The sequence below is a fragment of the Cuculus canorus genome, chromosome 2, assembly GCF_017976375.1.
Source record: "Cuculus canorus isolate bCucCan1 chromosome 2, bCucCan1.pri, whole genome shotgun sequence".
In the NCBI taxonomy this organism is placed as follows: domain Eukaryota; kingdom Metazoa; phylum Chordata; class Aves; order Cuculiformes; family Cuculidae; genus Cuculus; species Cuculus canorus.
The window spans coordinates 36,942,747-36,958,154 of record NC_071402.1 but is presented as its reverse complement, the minus strand read 5'-3'; the positions used below and the strand labels follow the sequence as shown (position 1 = coordinate 36,958,154).

The window sequence follows — 15,408 nt, the reverse complement described above, 5'->3', positions numbered from 1 at the left end:
TCAGGAGAAACTTAGTAATTTAGCAAATATTTTTACTGAGTCAACAAACACCACTGATTGGTTGTTAGGGTTGGTCATCAGCAGAGATGCAAGGGAGAAAAAGAAACTGTGGTGCTAGATGAGGACTGGACTGTTGCACTCCTGAGCAGTTCCTTTGGTTTTGTTTTTTTTTTAACCTATGTTGCTTTGGAGTTGCATTGTTTTTCTGTGTTTGGGGCCATGCTGTCACTGTAATCTAGGGCAAGACTTCTGCTGTGGAATGTGTTGGTCTTGCCTTAGCTGAGCTTATGTGTTCTACTTCTTGTGCTGGCAGTGTGTGTTGGCCATATAAGAATTCAAATAAGTGAAAATTGCTGTTATGAAAAAGCCCCGACCTCCAAATTATATTCATAGAATCATAGAATAGTTTGGGGTGGAATGGACCTTAAAGATCATCCAGTTCCAACACCTTGCCATGGGCAGGGACACCTACCACTAGATCAGGCTGCCCAAGGCCCCATCCAACCTGGCCTTGAACACCTCCAGGGATGGGGCATCCACAACTTCCCTGGGCAACCTGTGACAGAGCCTCACCACTCTCATGGTGAAAAAATTCCTCCTTATGTCTAGTCTAAATCTGCCCCTCTCCAGTTTATACCCATTTCCCCTCATCCGATCACTACCAGCCTTTGCGAACAGTCCCTCCCCAGCTTTCTTGTAGCGCCCTCAGGTACTGGAAGGTCGCTATAGGGTCTCCCCACAGCCTTCTCTTCTCCAGGCTGAACAACCCCATCTCTCTCAGCCTGTTCTCTTATGGGAGGTGCTCCAGCCCTCTGATCATCTTTGTAGCCCTCCTCTGGACCCGTTCCAGCAAGGGAGGCAGCAGGAATTAAATGCCCAAGAAAGGGGAAAACACTTCTTGCATGCATTTGTGCTGAGTGTATGTTAGCTCCAAGTTCTGTGAACTTCATATTAACCCTTGCGTGTATGTGTGCTGAAACAGTGAAAAATAAAGTACCCTTAGTTCTGTGGGAATTAAAAGATGTATCTGGACTGGAAACGTGTGATCACTGACGGGTTTATATCATAGCATCTCAACATTCGTTGAGATTTGCTGTACAAGTGTATTGTATCCTTTTTACCCATTTATTTATGGCTATTGTAGAATCTGAAAGCTGCCAGAAGGTGTCACACTGTGCCCTGCTAAATGGTCAGCCTCTGGGCAGATAACGGTTAGAGGTTAACGTTTATGTTTTGGTTTCCTAGGTTAGGTAAAATGTGCAGTCACGTAGGGTGTTTTCTGCTGAATGTTTTCCCACCTGTTAAAGACAAAGCTAGTTTCTCAGCTTTGGAAAATACCCCTCAGGCTGCTTTCATAGCTGTCTGCAGATTTTATTTTGTCACTGTCAGAAAACCTAAAGGCACAAATTTTGGAAAAAAAAAATCAGTTTGGGGGACCATTGGTCTCATTTGCAAAACTATTACTAATCTGATATTTTCATGGTGATTGAGGTATAAGTTATTTTTGTTCGAAATTATTTCATGGGAAAGTAAGTCTATATATAATGTTCAGATGCAAAATCATCTAGGACAAGGTAGATAGATCATGTTTTTGTTAATTTTCTTTGCATTCTTTGTGCTTTTGACTCTTTTTACAGTCAGCTTTGCTTGTTAAAATTTGACAGGTCAAGCTATATCCTAAGCTATAATTGACACATCTTGTCTGTATATGTATTTGCTGTCCCATTTTAATTATGAGTGGGGCAAGTCACAAATAACTTTAATGCATCAAAAAAATTGTATGTTTAAAAATCTTCTGTAAATATGTAGAAAATCTGTAATTAGAAATTAGGTGGTGATTTCTAATTGTCAAAGGAGTAAGGCTTTTAAAAGTTTTGGAATAGGTTTAGCAGGAGGAAACCTAACTGGTTTTAAGTTGGAACTTGTGTTACTGTGGACCAGACTTCATGCCCAAAAAGCCGAATTCTACTTACAGATTTCAGAGTAAGAGAAAGTACCATGTTCAAGACTGAACAAAAACCTCAAAGCAATTGAAGGTCTATTTGTACATCACAAAGAAGGGGGGAGGGAAAGCACACAGCTTGCTTGTATTCATTTCATACTGTAGTTCGCTGAAGTTAAAAGCTACTCCTCAAAAATGCAAAATTATGATGCCCTTTTCAACGCCTGTTTTAGGAGAAACTACGGCTTGAAAGAAACAAGGAGTACAATCAGTATCTCAGGGATAAAGAAGAGTGGAATGAAAGGCTAAGGAAATTAGGGAAGAAAAGCACAGAGGTAATACAGTTTTACTGCAGCTGATACAAAGAACAACATAAATGATCTTGTCAATTGTTTTATTATAAAACTAAGATATACAAAGTAAAACAAAATAAGCAAAGAATGTAATTCAATTAGTCCGGGCTTTTATTAATATGTGCAGCAAGTCCTTGTCACTAGTCATATACTACAGTTCTTGATTTCTACCCTTCTGAGAGGCAGCCATACCCTCTAGTACACATTGATTCCTCTTCCCAGTTTGGTGTTGTTTGCATTTTCTATTTATTTTTCATTATGTTTTATAAAATATGAGTTACTATTGTCCACAGATGAAAGTGTAATGTACAGAAATACTACAGAATTTATCCAAAACAATGTGGTTTGCTAGAATTGTGCATTGAACACTGGTCCACTGTGCTGCAGGGTTGGTTTTTATCCACTACACTATCCTTTCTCATATCTCTCCTGTGACATCTCCCAGGAAGCAGAGAAATAGATTAAGAAATGGTCAGGTTAAAAGACTGGGCTCATAGGTAAGAACTGTTACAGACTTGCCTGAATCTGGATAGAATAAAGATACCGAGTTTCTTGATCAGGTATAAAGTTCAAAATATTTTTTGATTCTTTGCATCTCTGAATCCGAAAGTCGGATTTGAGTTCATAAAAGGTCTATCCCAGATTGATAGCCATTTTTCTGGAAAACATTAGATAAAGAATGCATCTTTCTTTTTGCCTTCAAGGAGGAAAACTAAAAGCTTTTAAGACTTGCTTGAAGTATTTTTCTTGCTCACTTTACACCTTTTCTCCAGTACCTGTTTAGGGAGTGTTTAAGGAAATACAAACCCAAGTTTTTACTCAATGTAATTTATTGCTATTCAGATCTTTCAATATTTTTTTTCCCACTAAACAGAATGAGATGGACAGGAATAAAAAACCTATTGCTGTTACCAGGTTCTGGCGCCAACCAGAACTACATACAGAAGTACAGCCCTGCAGTACAGGTGCAGAGCCTCCTAGGAAGGATGCCTTTACTTCCACAGAAGGTTATGAAGAGCTGCAGAATAAGAGATGGCTGGAAGAAGACAGGTATCATAGAATAGATGATGAAGTTGAATTAAGAAGTCGACTATTAAATAAAAGACTTGATGAAGATTTGGATGTTCCTAGTCAAAGACATCATGGATTTGCTAGCCAGTCTGTAATCCCTGTTAGGAAGCATCACAGGCTTGACGATCATCGCGATTTTGGTAGAAGATACTACAGAATGGACTATGAGCCTGAGAGGAGTGAAGCAATGGATCCTAGATTGAGATGTGAAAGCGCTTATGACAGAAAAACGCCCCGTGTTTTTTATGCTGAAAGGTATTCTTAATTCAATTTTCTCCTTTATTTCTGTAGTGCTTCTTGACAGCCATAGTTTGATGTCATTGAAAATCATATAAGATTCACATGTGAAAGCAAGATTTTTGTGCTTTAGGATGAACTTTGCAATAGTTTTTAGAAAAAAAAGTCGTTCAAAATTGGACCAGTATCTAAGACTGTACATCATATGTTAGGGAGCATTTTATGTATTATGGCAAACTAAAGATACTAGAGATACTACTCCAGAATATGAAGCTCACAATTCATTTTTATGAAGAATAGTTTTCCAGTAGTTTTCCAGCTGTGCTGGAAATGCAAGATTACATGTATTTTCTTAGTCTGTAATAGTTACTGCAAGGCAGTTTTCAAATCAGATTCCAAAATTGTTTTGAGCTTCAGTTTTTGCTATATGGTACTACCTGTTAGAAATGTAAAAAATACTTTTAATTATTATATATCCTCTTTTTGCTTCATGACTTGCTAAATGTCAGACTTTAAACATATGTGTAGTTGAACCAAATTCTGATGGCGTTAATAGGTGCTAATCTCAGTAATAACTACACATTTTGAATATAAATGTAAGAAAACTCAAACCAAACAAAAGAGTGTTCTAGATAAATCTTTCAGGATGCAAAATGATATTATGTACTGTTCATTATTGCATAGTCTTTACTGTGTTAACTGATAAATCAACTTCATTACTTTGGCATAAATTGTTAATCTTTTTCTTCTAGCTCACCCATTTAAAAGAAAAGAAAAAAGCATAGCCTTCCCAATCGTCCAATGTTTGGCAGTCTGGCCACCTTCATTTATAGTATTTATTGCAAGAACCAGTTGCATTCAAAAACAGATGGGTTTTGCTGTGAAATAGTACCACAACTTCAAGCAAATGTGCTTTATACAGCTAAATTCAAATTTAATAAAGTAGTCAAGTTTCTTGTAAATAAGTTCTAAAAAGGTGCTTGAAGAGTGTTCATTTGATCACTTTACAGATCTTGGGAACATGAATGTTGTAGATGCTTTTTTGGTTTTTGTTAAGTCTGTTGCCAGAATTATTTTACTGTAGTCGCTTCAGTGAAGGAAACTCCATTGTCGTTACCATGTTAGGCAAAAGAACGACGTGTTTTTATTTTCTAGAATTAACATTTCTAGAAAAAGTAGAAGGAAAATTGTACCACTCTCAACAGTGTTGAGTAGTACAATTATATTTTGTTGTTAATTGCAGGGGGACTGGTTGAATGATCTTTTGAGTCATTGTTTACAGGGATGATTTTCTGGATATTACTGCAAATTAATAACTGGGAAAAACAAACCTTAAAACGCTCTTTTGCTGCAAAATCAATTTATAAATTGAATGAAGTCATGCTTTTTTCCCAGTTTCAAATGCCAATAGAGTTAAAATAACTTCACTACAAAAATAGCTGTTGATATTCTTTCTCATCCTTTTTAAGAAAACATTGTGAAGGAATGAAGTAACTATGGTGAAAATTAAATGTCTGGGAGGATTTGGGAGATGCAGACTAAATAAATGGGTTATTTCAGAGTTTCGGATTGTGTGTTCAAATGAGTTTGTAAAAGCATGTGTTTATTCGCGCAGCGTTTCTGAAAAAGACTAATGGAAACAGTGGTTAAATAGATGGCAGGAACAAGATAGCCTGTTTTCTGTGGAATGAGATTCAGAGATTGTGAAATACAAAATTGTTCAATGCTGTAGTTTAATACTGGTAGAAACGAGCAACAGAAGTTTAGGGTAGGGTCTTCTTGTCCTACAACTTCTCAGAAAGAAAAATACTAGAAGCCTGACTTCACGTCTAACGACGATAGTCTCAAAAATGTGGACATTCTGGTCAACAGCAATGTTGATTCTCTGTTAGTTAAAATGCAGAAGAATGATTGTCCTCTTTTTACTACGTAGCTGTTTGCCACCTTCTGGACACCGAGTCTAATGGTCATATTTAAATGAAAATTACCATCTGATAAAGTTTGAGGGTTTATTTTATTTCTCAAAGAATATATGCAGAATTATATATGTAAAATATCAACAAAAGTGGTATTAGAAACAACAGTAGACAATATCATGTTGAATAAGAAGTATACTAGTCCTTAGTTATTCCAGAGAACACTGATGGTGCTTATATAAATGTCTATGACCAGTATATCACTGGGCAATTAATTTGTTATTTGGAGAGGCCTCTGAAACAGTTTTAGTTCCAGTTTTCATTTAAAAGAAAGCACAGAAGCTGATATTTGTTACTGGCAAAACTAACTTGGTGTATCTTCATAAAAGAAGTTGCTGGACCATCACCTGAGTTGCCTGAACTACTTAAATTTGGAAAATTTGGACATAAAATTAAGGTCTGGGTTCTTTTTTTTTTAAAAAAATTATTAAATCTACTTTGTAACCTAGTACTTTTTTTTCTCCTTCGCAAGGAGCTCCGCTTAACCTCTTATGAAATTCAATCTCTTTTCAAGAAGGATATACATATCTATTAGTTACTGACAGCTCAGCTTCTGAAGAGCTAGCATTTTTTTAATACATTTCAGGCAAATGAATCAACTTTTCCACAATAGACACTAGATTTGTAAGGAGGAATATTTTTGTTTGCTGCAGTAAAGTTTTTACGTTTTAAAAATGGCTGTAGTAGTTTGGAGAGGCAGGTGTTTTCAGTGGGACTTCTCAGAAAGGTTTCTGTGTTGACGAAGGCTGAAGATACAACAGTTTCTTGATTGAATTGACCCAACATGTCCTGACCATGCTAAGCGTGCTTGGTTTTACATAAAAGATTGCCTCTTGAATCCTACGGTTTGTTTCTTTGCTTCCTCCCTGCATCCTTTCATCATGCTATGGACTGGACTTCCTATTTCCCGGCTGTGTTTCAGTCTTACGTGGCCACCCTTCTAAGTAGCAGATAGATCATTATTGAAAAGATGATCATGAAAGAAGATCATGTTATGCCAAGAGGATGGATGTTGTCCTTTCATGTTGTTCTTGTGGGTTAAGATGCCAAATCAATGTTTAATAATCTGCTCGCATCCTTTCTCCTTTTATCAGTGGCTTTTATTTAAATTACAAACAGGAGCAGAGCTCTGGATCTTTTTACATAAAAGAATAAGATGGTTTTTTTTTCCATGATTACCTAGCATTTTTTTCTCTTTTTCTTAATAGGAAGTACATGACTCTATCCAGCTCTGGAAAATATGTAACTTTGCTAGCATCTACTGTGTACTTCATTTTTCATTGAATACCTGTTCTTGCCTTATTTTTTCAAAATAACTTGACGTCCTTGGTAAAGAGGAGTTAATTTGAACGTAAGAAAAGCCTGTAAATTCAGTTACCCCAGATCTTTTCAGGAAAAGCCCTCTTGTGTCCGTACAATTTTTGGCATCTTTGGAATTACTTGAAGTTTCGATTACATTGCTTCACTTTATATGTAGTTGATTCAAATTTTAGCTGCTGAATTTTTGTATTCACCATGTCACCTGTCTTTTATCTTGATCAAAAGTCACGTCTCTTTTAAATAGTGAAGTGCAGCTTGTCATTGGAGAAGGTTTTCATATCTGAATTAAATGTTTCAACAAACTTGCCCTGTAGCTGTGTGCAGAAATCTGTTATAGACTCTGTTGGCTCCTGGAGAATAAAAGCAGCAAGATCTGTTTTAATTAACGCAGTGTGAGTGGTGAATGCTCTTCAGCTCTCAAAACTCTTAACCAGGCTCAATGGATAAAGGTTGCACGAAAGCAGGCTTGGGAATTCAGTTACCAGACAGAGAACTGCTGTAATAATGCTATTAAAGAGAATTATATTTCTACAAATTTGGGTGATATTTTAAGAACTGGTTCCGCCGTCCAGTGTTCAATTGGACTGAGAATCCATTTGCATGAAGCTGCTGGACTGCTCATTTCAGATTGGATGTTTTCAGGCAAGCATAGCTGAATATTTTCTGTTTCCTTAAGGCCCTATTTGGATGGAATAGTAAGAGATCTACCTGCAGATTGTGAAGATGAAGCAAAGGAGAGAGCATGTGTGCAGCAGATCTCAAGAACTGAAAATTCTAGGTGTTGTATACAGTGTATTTTTCTTGTAATTGCTCTACAAAGTCATGGTGAAAGGAAAATGTTTATTTAAAAACCCTAGTACGTTGTCTGAAATGGCTGATAGGTTTCCCTGCAGCTAGGTTATAGTAAAACAAGAAAAATGTGTTTCCTTTGGAAACAGCTATTGAAGTTTGCATGCCAGTTTTCTCTTTGAAACAACAGATCACCTGTTCTCCAAGTGAAGGCTTTTAATGATTACAGTAATATAGAGTCCTTTTTTAGTAGCAGTTTTTAAATTCCTTTTTTTTTTTCCTCGTCTTCTGGTTTGGCAAGTCCTGAAGTGATCTAAGTGGATGAGGCAGAAGCAGAATGCTTGTAAAGACCTTACGTGAACTCTTTGACTGGTACCGCTCAGTCTGTCAACATCATTTTGGTGCTCAACTGAGTCAGTGTTTCTGATGGCTTCAGAATCAGCAGGCGAAAGAGAACTGTAGAAATGCCTTTTTGGCAAGCAGTTTCTTCTTTTGCTGGTGATATTTCTTCAGATTTTAGAAAAGCATTAGTCATAAATGGATTGCATAGTGATGTAAGTGCATCTATCATGTTTCACACAGACTGCAAATAAATTCTTGAGTTTGATCTTTCTGTTTTCTTTTTTGTCTTTGTCAGAAATCAGGTACAAATTAGTTCTTCAGCTAATGAACAGCCCAAGTCTGCAGCCGTAATGCCATATGCAACGAGTCTTGTTCTTGGTATGTATAAAAACCTAGCTTATGATACTGAGTTAGCCTTTCTTTGCTTACTCTATTTTTCTTTGGGAATAATTAAAAACTAGAAAAATTGGCTTATTCTTTGTGCTAGTTGTCCTTGAGGCTGGTAAATAAATATTATTTACATTGAGAAAATAATAAAAACATGTTCTAATTAATTTTGAAAAGCCCCAATATCTTCTTAGAGTCTATTAACAGTTTAAGGCCCAGATACCCCATGCTTATTGTGGATAACTACCACAAGCTGAAAGTTTTTTTGTTCCTTAAAATCTATGTGAGATGTTATCATTATTTCTTTTTACCTATCTGCCAATACTTTGCTAAATTTTAGTAGTAATGGGAACCTTCCTAAAAGTGGAGCGATGTGCTTTCCTCCCTGTGGGTTTGATTCCTTTCTGCCTTAACTTTTGGTTTTTATTAAGGCAGCGCCTCACAATTTTGGAGTGCCGTAGTATATCTTGCTTAGTTGAGCATTAGGAAAAGAAAGTATGCAATTTAAGTAACTTTTTTTAGTTGCTGTTGTATCACGAAGCTTTGGAATATGTAGCTTCCTGACTGTACAAGAAAATTTTAGTAGCTTTGATTATCGTACTTCAAAGAAACTGTGTATTAAAATTAGATATATTGGTTTTTAGTCAGTAAAGATCCAGTGTTCTTATGCATTTTCCCAGACTGCGTACTCTGCTGTGTTTCATGATTTAAGTAGACTGAATGTGATGTTTTTGTCTGGTACCTTTTGTCTGTGTTGGGAAGCATCTATGCAAATGTGTTTCCATTTCCATTAGGTGGTCAAGACCGAGAACTTCTCCAAAGGAAAAAAGAGAAATACAGGCAAGAACTGATAGAACAGATGGCTGAGCAACAGCGAAATAAGAGACGGTAATGGAAAGTTACTATATTTTTAAAAGCCAAGGGCTGTAATTTAAAGGAATTTCATTAATTCAGTGTGGTAAGAATAATTGTCATAATTAAGGAATTCCAGCTAGCTAGGTAATATTGCATCCAGTTAAACTCATTGGCATAGGAGCTTTAGTTTCTGATAAACAAATTCACCAGCTTCCAATGGAACAAAGGAAAAAATATATTTCTTTAATTTTTAAGAAATTATTTTTAGGTTCTCAGTGGTAAGAAAGATCTAACTGAAGTTATTTTTTTTTGCTGGAAAAGGAGTGTCCATTTACAGTGCAAAGCTGAGAGTAAGTCTTGTTTTGCCCTCCAGTTTAGGAAAGTAAACTTTCACTTCCAGACCATTAGACTGTCTGGCTTATATAGAAGAATAAAATATAAATTTCTTGCTTACCTATTAGTAGCTGCCTGCTAAATGATAGTATGGATACTTAAAGGCATACAGTGATAATTAGTGAAAGGATAAGGAATTAAAAATGTTACTATTGACGGTTTCACTCTGGTGAAAAATTATATGTGCCGAGCAAGCCTGAGCCATGAAATTACAATGTAGTACTTGTTGCTGTGCATTTGAATAATTCATTTCAGTATGTTTTGTTATAAACTTCTTGCAGTAATATGTATAAAGATCATTTTTTAAGAAATATCCTGAAAGGTTGTAGTAAAAATGTGTGGTGACTTGTCCTTTTATGGTAGTTGGATTTTTATTAGGTGGAATAGATGATAGCCAGATACCTCTTGAGAGTTCTGTTTATTCACAAATAATATGCAATATCCTTCTTCTCTGAATCCAGAAGAAGTAATGTCTTCTGTTATCCTATATTTTCAGAGTTAACTACAGTGTTGTAAGTTTTGTGGTTTGAAAGAATGAGTATAGTTGTTACTGCTTCTGATTTTATTCTTTTCTTTTTTTTTAAAAAACAAAAACAGTGAGAAGGAACTTGAGCTTTCAGTTGCTGCTTCTGGAGCTCGAGACCCAGAAAAGAAGGCAAGGAACTTGGATTTTCTTTAACCTATATAGACTTTTTTTTATTACATGTACACCGTGATTGCTCAGTCACAGAACTCTGTAGGGTTTTTATAGAGTCATAAATGTGTTTTTTTTCTATGCATTAGCACAGAATAAAATTGAAGCCAAGGATGATAAGACTGTAACTCATTACCCATGCTTTCAGGTTAAGAGGAAAACATTTTCACAGAAGTTATCAAACATTTTCTTTTGCTGTGGCCATGTGGAAATTTTGTACAGGCAGAAAAGAATCATAGAATCCCTAGGCTGGAAAAGGTCTTTGAGATCATCGAGTCCAACCATACTTGTCTACTACTAAATCATATACCCAACCACTTCATCTACCTGTCTTTTAAATACCTCCAGGGATGGTGACTCAACCACCTCCTTGGGCAGTCTCTGCCAGTTCTTGATAACCCTTTCAGTGAAGAAATTTTTCCTGATGTCCAATCTGAACCTTCCCTGACCCAATTTGAGGCCATTCCCTCTCGTCCTATCACCTGTCACTTGGGCGAAGAGACCAACACCCACCTCTCTACAACCTCCATTCAGGTAGCTGTTGAGAGTGATAAGGTCTCCCCTCAGCCTCATATTCTCTAGGCTAACCAATCCCATCTGTTGAATACTTTCATACTTTTCATTCTATCATGGAAAGAATACATGGTGTCTAGTGTCTAGTCATAGCCTGTACATGTACAGCTTAGTAACCTTTTTTGGGAGTGTAAAGTATGCTGCAGAAAGTATTGCTCTTTTTCAGTTGAAAAAAAAGTCTGGTTCTTTTGCAGCTGAGTTGATCGCGTTCTAGCAATTTTTGCTTTCAAATTTGTAATTATTTTTTTAACTATCAAATGTACTGTTCAAGATTACAGGTTTTTTTATAGGATTTTCACAGAAGTTATCAAACATTCTTGGGAGAAAAAAAGTAAGATGTTTAATATTGTGTTGCTTGTAAGACTCAATGCAGAGTTACTGTCTTCACTTCCTTACTAAGGTCATTATTGTACTAAGAATTTTGATTAGCATATATGAAGGTGTAGATTGCCAGCACTAGTAACGTTAGTAGGAGACTGCTTGTCAAAGAACTAATACAGTTTGCATGTGGGTTCGCCAAGTGCTCAACTTGGGTGCAGTAGTGATCTTCTCTTGGAGAAGCAGGATATGTAACTTTCTCAAGCAAGAAGAAAATTAGTTATTAATGCAGCTGGTTACCAGTTTAAATTATCACTTGTGCTGGTTTTTTTGGAGGAGGCTATAACTCAAAAAACTTGTGCCATTTCTGGAGAGTTTAGCAGGGATGAACGGAGCCCTTATTTTCTAGAAAATGAAGCTGTGAGATACTGTTAGTCAGCATGTGAGGCAGGACACTGAGAATGCTTGCAGTTAAGCAGTGAAGCCAAATGAAAAGTCTTACTCCTAAATGGAGAGGGAGAACACTGACAAGTGTTGTGGCTCTGTGTTCCTGCCCTCTCTTCCTCAAGTATCTGTGGTGCTTCTTTGATCGCTTTTGTGAAAGGATTCATCTTGATTAGCTGGCAAATATCTGAATCTTTTTTTTTTCTGCTTTAGTTGGCTTAGAGGGGTCAGTTGGCTAATTGGGGATTCAGATGGTGAAAGGGAGAGGGCTGGAGTGTACAGCTGGGAGCCAGCAGGAACAGAGGAAAAACCAAGCAGAGAATGCTGGCTCTTTTGGCACAGCAGGCTGTAAGGTCAGTGTAAACAGTTTTGTCTAATCAAAGCCGACTGGGCAGGAGCATGCTGTGCCAAAGCACTCTATATATCGTACGCATCTCAGAGACTGAAAAATGCCTGCTGTAGGAACAAAATTATATCCAGAGCAAGTCCAGGGCATGTATAGTGTTTTAAAACCATTAATTTAGCTGAAAGCCTTCAATTAAGTAGAACTGCTGCATTCATTAAGCAGCAGTTGCTGTTAGCTTTAAATTGCCTCTCGAGGGGGGGGATTCTTATTAGGTGGATTTGTTGATTAATTACAGGTTGGTTAAATAGCAATGCCTGATTAAGAATCTATAAATGTACTTTGTGTGTACTGCTTGTTTAGAAGAAAACAATCTCCAGGATGAATGGGGCACCATAGTCACATCTGAAATGAGCTACATAGCTGAAATCTGGGGCACTTTGCGAACCGTTCACATCAGACTTGTTTGTGAGAAAGGCTGGTTTAAATGTTGCGCTCGAGACACTGAATTTGAAAAGACAAGTTAAAACAAAAGCCTATAGACTGCTCTATAGTTTCTATTGCTGTAGCTTGTACCTATTATCTAATTTTGTATTCACATCTAGAAATTCAAAGTTAAATATTATAAAGAAATATTAAATTCTAGTAGATTTTAAGAATTTTAATGCTGTAGTTGATGATTGGTGAGTACTAACTGCCTTGTGTGTACTGTCTTGCAGCTAAGTGATGAGGAGGTAAAGATTTAATATTTTGCTGATGTACTTCCATATAGTAGGGTATATGGTTAGATATTTAATGTTTAGCTGGTTACTGGTATTCCTTTCTCTGAATGCATGTTAATTGAAGCACTACAACGTTAAGACCAGAAAATTCAGAAAAAAAAATCTGTTTTACTTATACAATGTATGATTTTTTTCTGGTCTTCTATTATATTGACTCATTTAAAGAAACATTAAAATATTTATGGGTATAGCTGATGTAAGGGCTTTCTGGGTGTGATAGGATGGTTCTGAAACTAACTGATTGCATGCCTTTGTGTTACTTGCATGTTGTCCATAACTTTCTCCTGAGGCTGTCAGATATCAATAAACATTTGATACTTTTATTTAAAAAAAAAACCAAACCCACAAAATTCTATAATGGTTGTTGTAAAAGCTAATGCAATCAAATGAATGAAAAAAAATGAGATAATATTGCAAGGAAATGTTTATTGGAAAAAGTCTCAGTGTGTTTGTTCTTCTTCTTACTGACTATGAGCTCTTTTAGTTTTTGGAGGGTAGAGGTTGTGTTTTAGAAACTTTTCCTGTGCATAATATGAGAATGCTGTCAGTGTAGGAAACTGGTGGCTGTAGAAAACCAACTATGGACAACTGTGTAAATGCTTTTTTCCCCCAGCATAATAAGTAGAACCATGCGCTTCCTGAAGCCTGCCATAGAGGCTGGGTTCTGTAAATCAGTGATAAGCATGCTGGATTTCCTTGTAGTATTAGATTTCCAGTAATGCCTTGGGAGAAGAAAGTGCAATTGCTAGAAATTTGAACGGCTGGTTGGAACCCAGTGAGGTATTAACACAGCCTAACTAGAGGTTCAGAGAATTTCCTAGTAGTGTCAAAGTAACTGCTTTTTTTCTTTCTTCTTTCTATTTTGTGTTCTTTCTCCTTCAGCCAGATAGGTTGAAGCAGTTCGGCTTGACAGCGAGAGCTTCTGAAGAGAAAGTACCTCCTGAAAGGCCTCGAGTGGCTTTCCAAACTCCAGTGCCCGTCCCTTCAGCCTCTCCAGTGAATGAAGATTTCCACAGGGGACTGGCGAGCACTCTTGGTGAAATAGCAGCGCCGAGGTGCTTCACTCCACATTCATTTTGCGTGTTAAATAAGCTTGGTGTTCAAGATGTTATTTCTGCTTAGAAAGACACAGCTCAGTGATGCTATTGATCCTTCTCCTAGGAAGTAATGCAGATAAAAATAACATTTTGGCATTTAACAAAAAATGAACAGAAAAGACTACTTTGCACTGAAAAAATATTTTAATGCCTATCTGGTCACAGTTTATTTTGAAAAATATAGGGAGGCTGGGTTATCTGTGAATGCAGCTCTCAGTGGATGCTTGCATACAATAAGGGTCGTGCTGTAGAAATGATGTCCACGTCTGCAATATTGAACCACACTGCTAGCGTGCCTGGGGACGTGCCCAGCAGTGTCTGTATTGTGAGAATGCTGGTGTAGCATGAGTTTGATCCGTATCAATTAAGTCATCTCCCAGGGCTAAGCTCAGGAATGCAGCCTAAGGGAGGATAGCTTCCACTAGACACTGTGGTTGAGACTAAACTGGGTTGGGAGTGAGAAGGAGCTTTGGGCATGTGGCTGAAGCTGTGCTGTGCCACTTGCCCTTTGTCCGGTTACTAATCCTTGGCTAGTTTTATTTACTGTTACTGATGTAACCAGTAAGTATCATTAATTGAACCCTTTAATGAAAGTGTGTTTTATGTTCTCAGATCTCTGGAATAGTGTGGGTTCATGTACTGCTCCCCAAGGGAGGGTTAATTCCTTACTGAGGCTTATTGTATCTTGTTTCTGCATGGCACTAATTTGAGGTCTTGGGCTGAGCTAAATATGGAGTTTTCCCATAGTGAATTCTCTCTTTTTTTAAGAATTTCTTCGTTTGATGATATTTCTTTTTATTTGTACTACAAAACAAAAAAAGTGTTCCTTTTTTCTTTAAGGCTTGCACCGATGCCTCCACCACCACCGCCAGCTTTGGTAGAGAACTACAGAACACCTTATGATGATGCGTATTACTTTTATGGAGTTAGGAATCCTTTGGATCCCAGTCTTGCATATTGTAAGTTGCTTTCAGGTGGATTGGTCACTAACGTGATTCAGATGACTACTTTTAATCTCGTTAAATGATGACTAATGTAGAACTAGTAACAGCAATTTAAACCTATTTCTTAATTGTGTACTGAATGAAAAATAGGCTTTTTTCAGTACTGGTTTTGAATGAAATTGTTTTCTCCAATTTCAAGGGAGGCTGTGGCTTTCAGAAATCTTGTTCATCACTTGAACGAGCTCTGATCTCAGCTACTTAGCCATTACTCCTCACAGATAATTTTCTTTATCGTTTTAATAAGAAAAACATTATTTTCTAACAATTTCAGATAGAATTTAAAATATATTTAAAAGAACTGTATGAAGTAATTGAACTTTCTAAGAACTCCTTTTTAGGAATGTGTGTGGGTTCTGGATTGTGTGGTGTTTGGTCTGTCGGTTTTTTGGGGTTTTTTTTTGAGTGTTTTGCTTTTTGTATGGGCAAAACCCAGAAATACTTTAAAAAAGTTGTTCTCCTACCTTCATAGAAAAATTAAAATAAAAGAG

General features: G+C 36.8%; 1 protein-coding gene across 12 annotated transcripts in view; it reads left to right on the top strand.

The window, feature by feature from the left end:
• Positions 1-15,408, top strand: part of CSPP1 (centrosome and spindle pole associated protein 1) — a 62,826-nt gene that overhangs the window by 13,838 nt on the left and 33,580 nt on the right. For 7 of the 12 annotated variants that reach the window (XR_008448426.1, XM_054058071.1, XM_054058072.1 and 4 more), the window contains 8 exons: positions 2,176-2,277; positions 3,170-3,621; positions 7,576-7,677; positions 8,326-8,408; positions 9,212-9,305; positions 10,263-10,320; positions 13,702-13,874; positions 14,757-14,875. Coding sequence is in view for 11 of the 12 variants with exons in the window: in XM_054058071.1 (XP_053914046.1) it covers positions 2,176-2,277; positions 3,170-3,621; positions 7,576-7,677; positions 8,326-8,408; positions 9,212-9,305; positions 10,263-10,320; positions 13,702-13,874; positions 14,757-14,875 (1,183 nt within the window). In the remaining variant the exon portion in view is untranslated. The remainder of the gene's footprint in view (positions 1-2,175; positions 2,278-3,169; positions 3,622-7,575; positions 7,678-8,325; positions 8,409-9,211; positions 9,306-10,262; positions 10,321-13,701; positions 13,875-14,756; positions 14,876-15,408) is intronic. The other 5 variants (XM_054058081.1, XM_054058078.1, XM_054058076.1 and 2 more) reach the window with 3 other exon arrangements.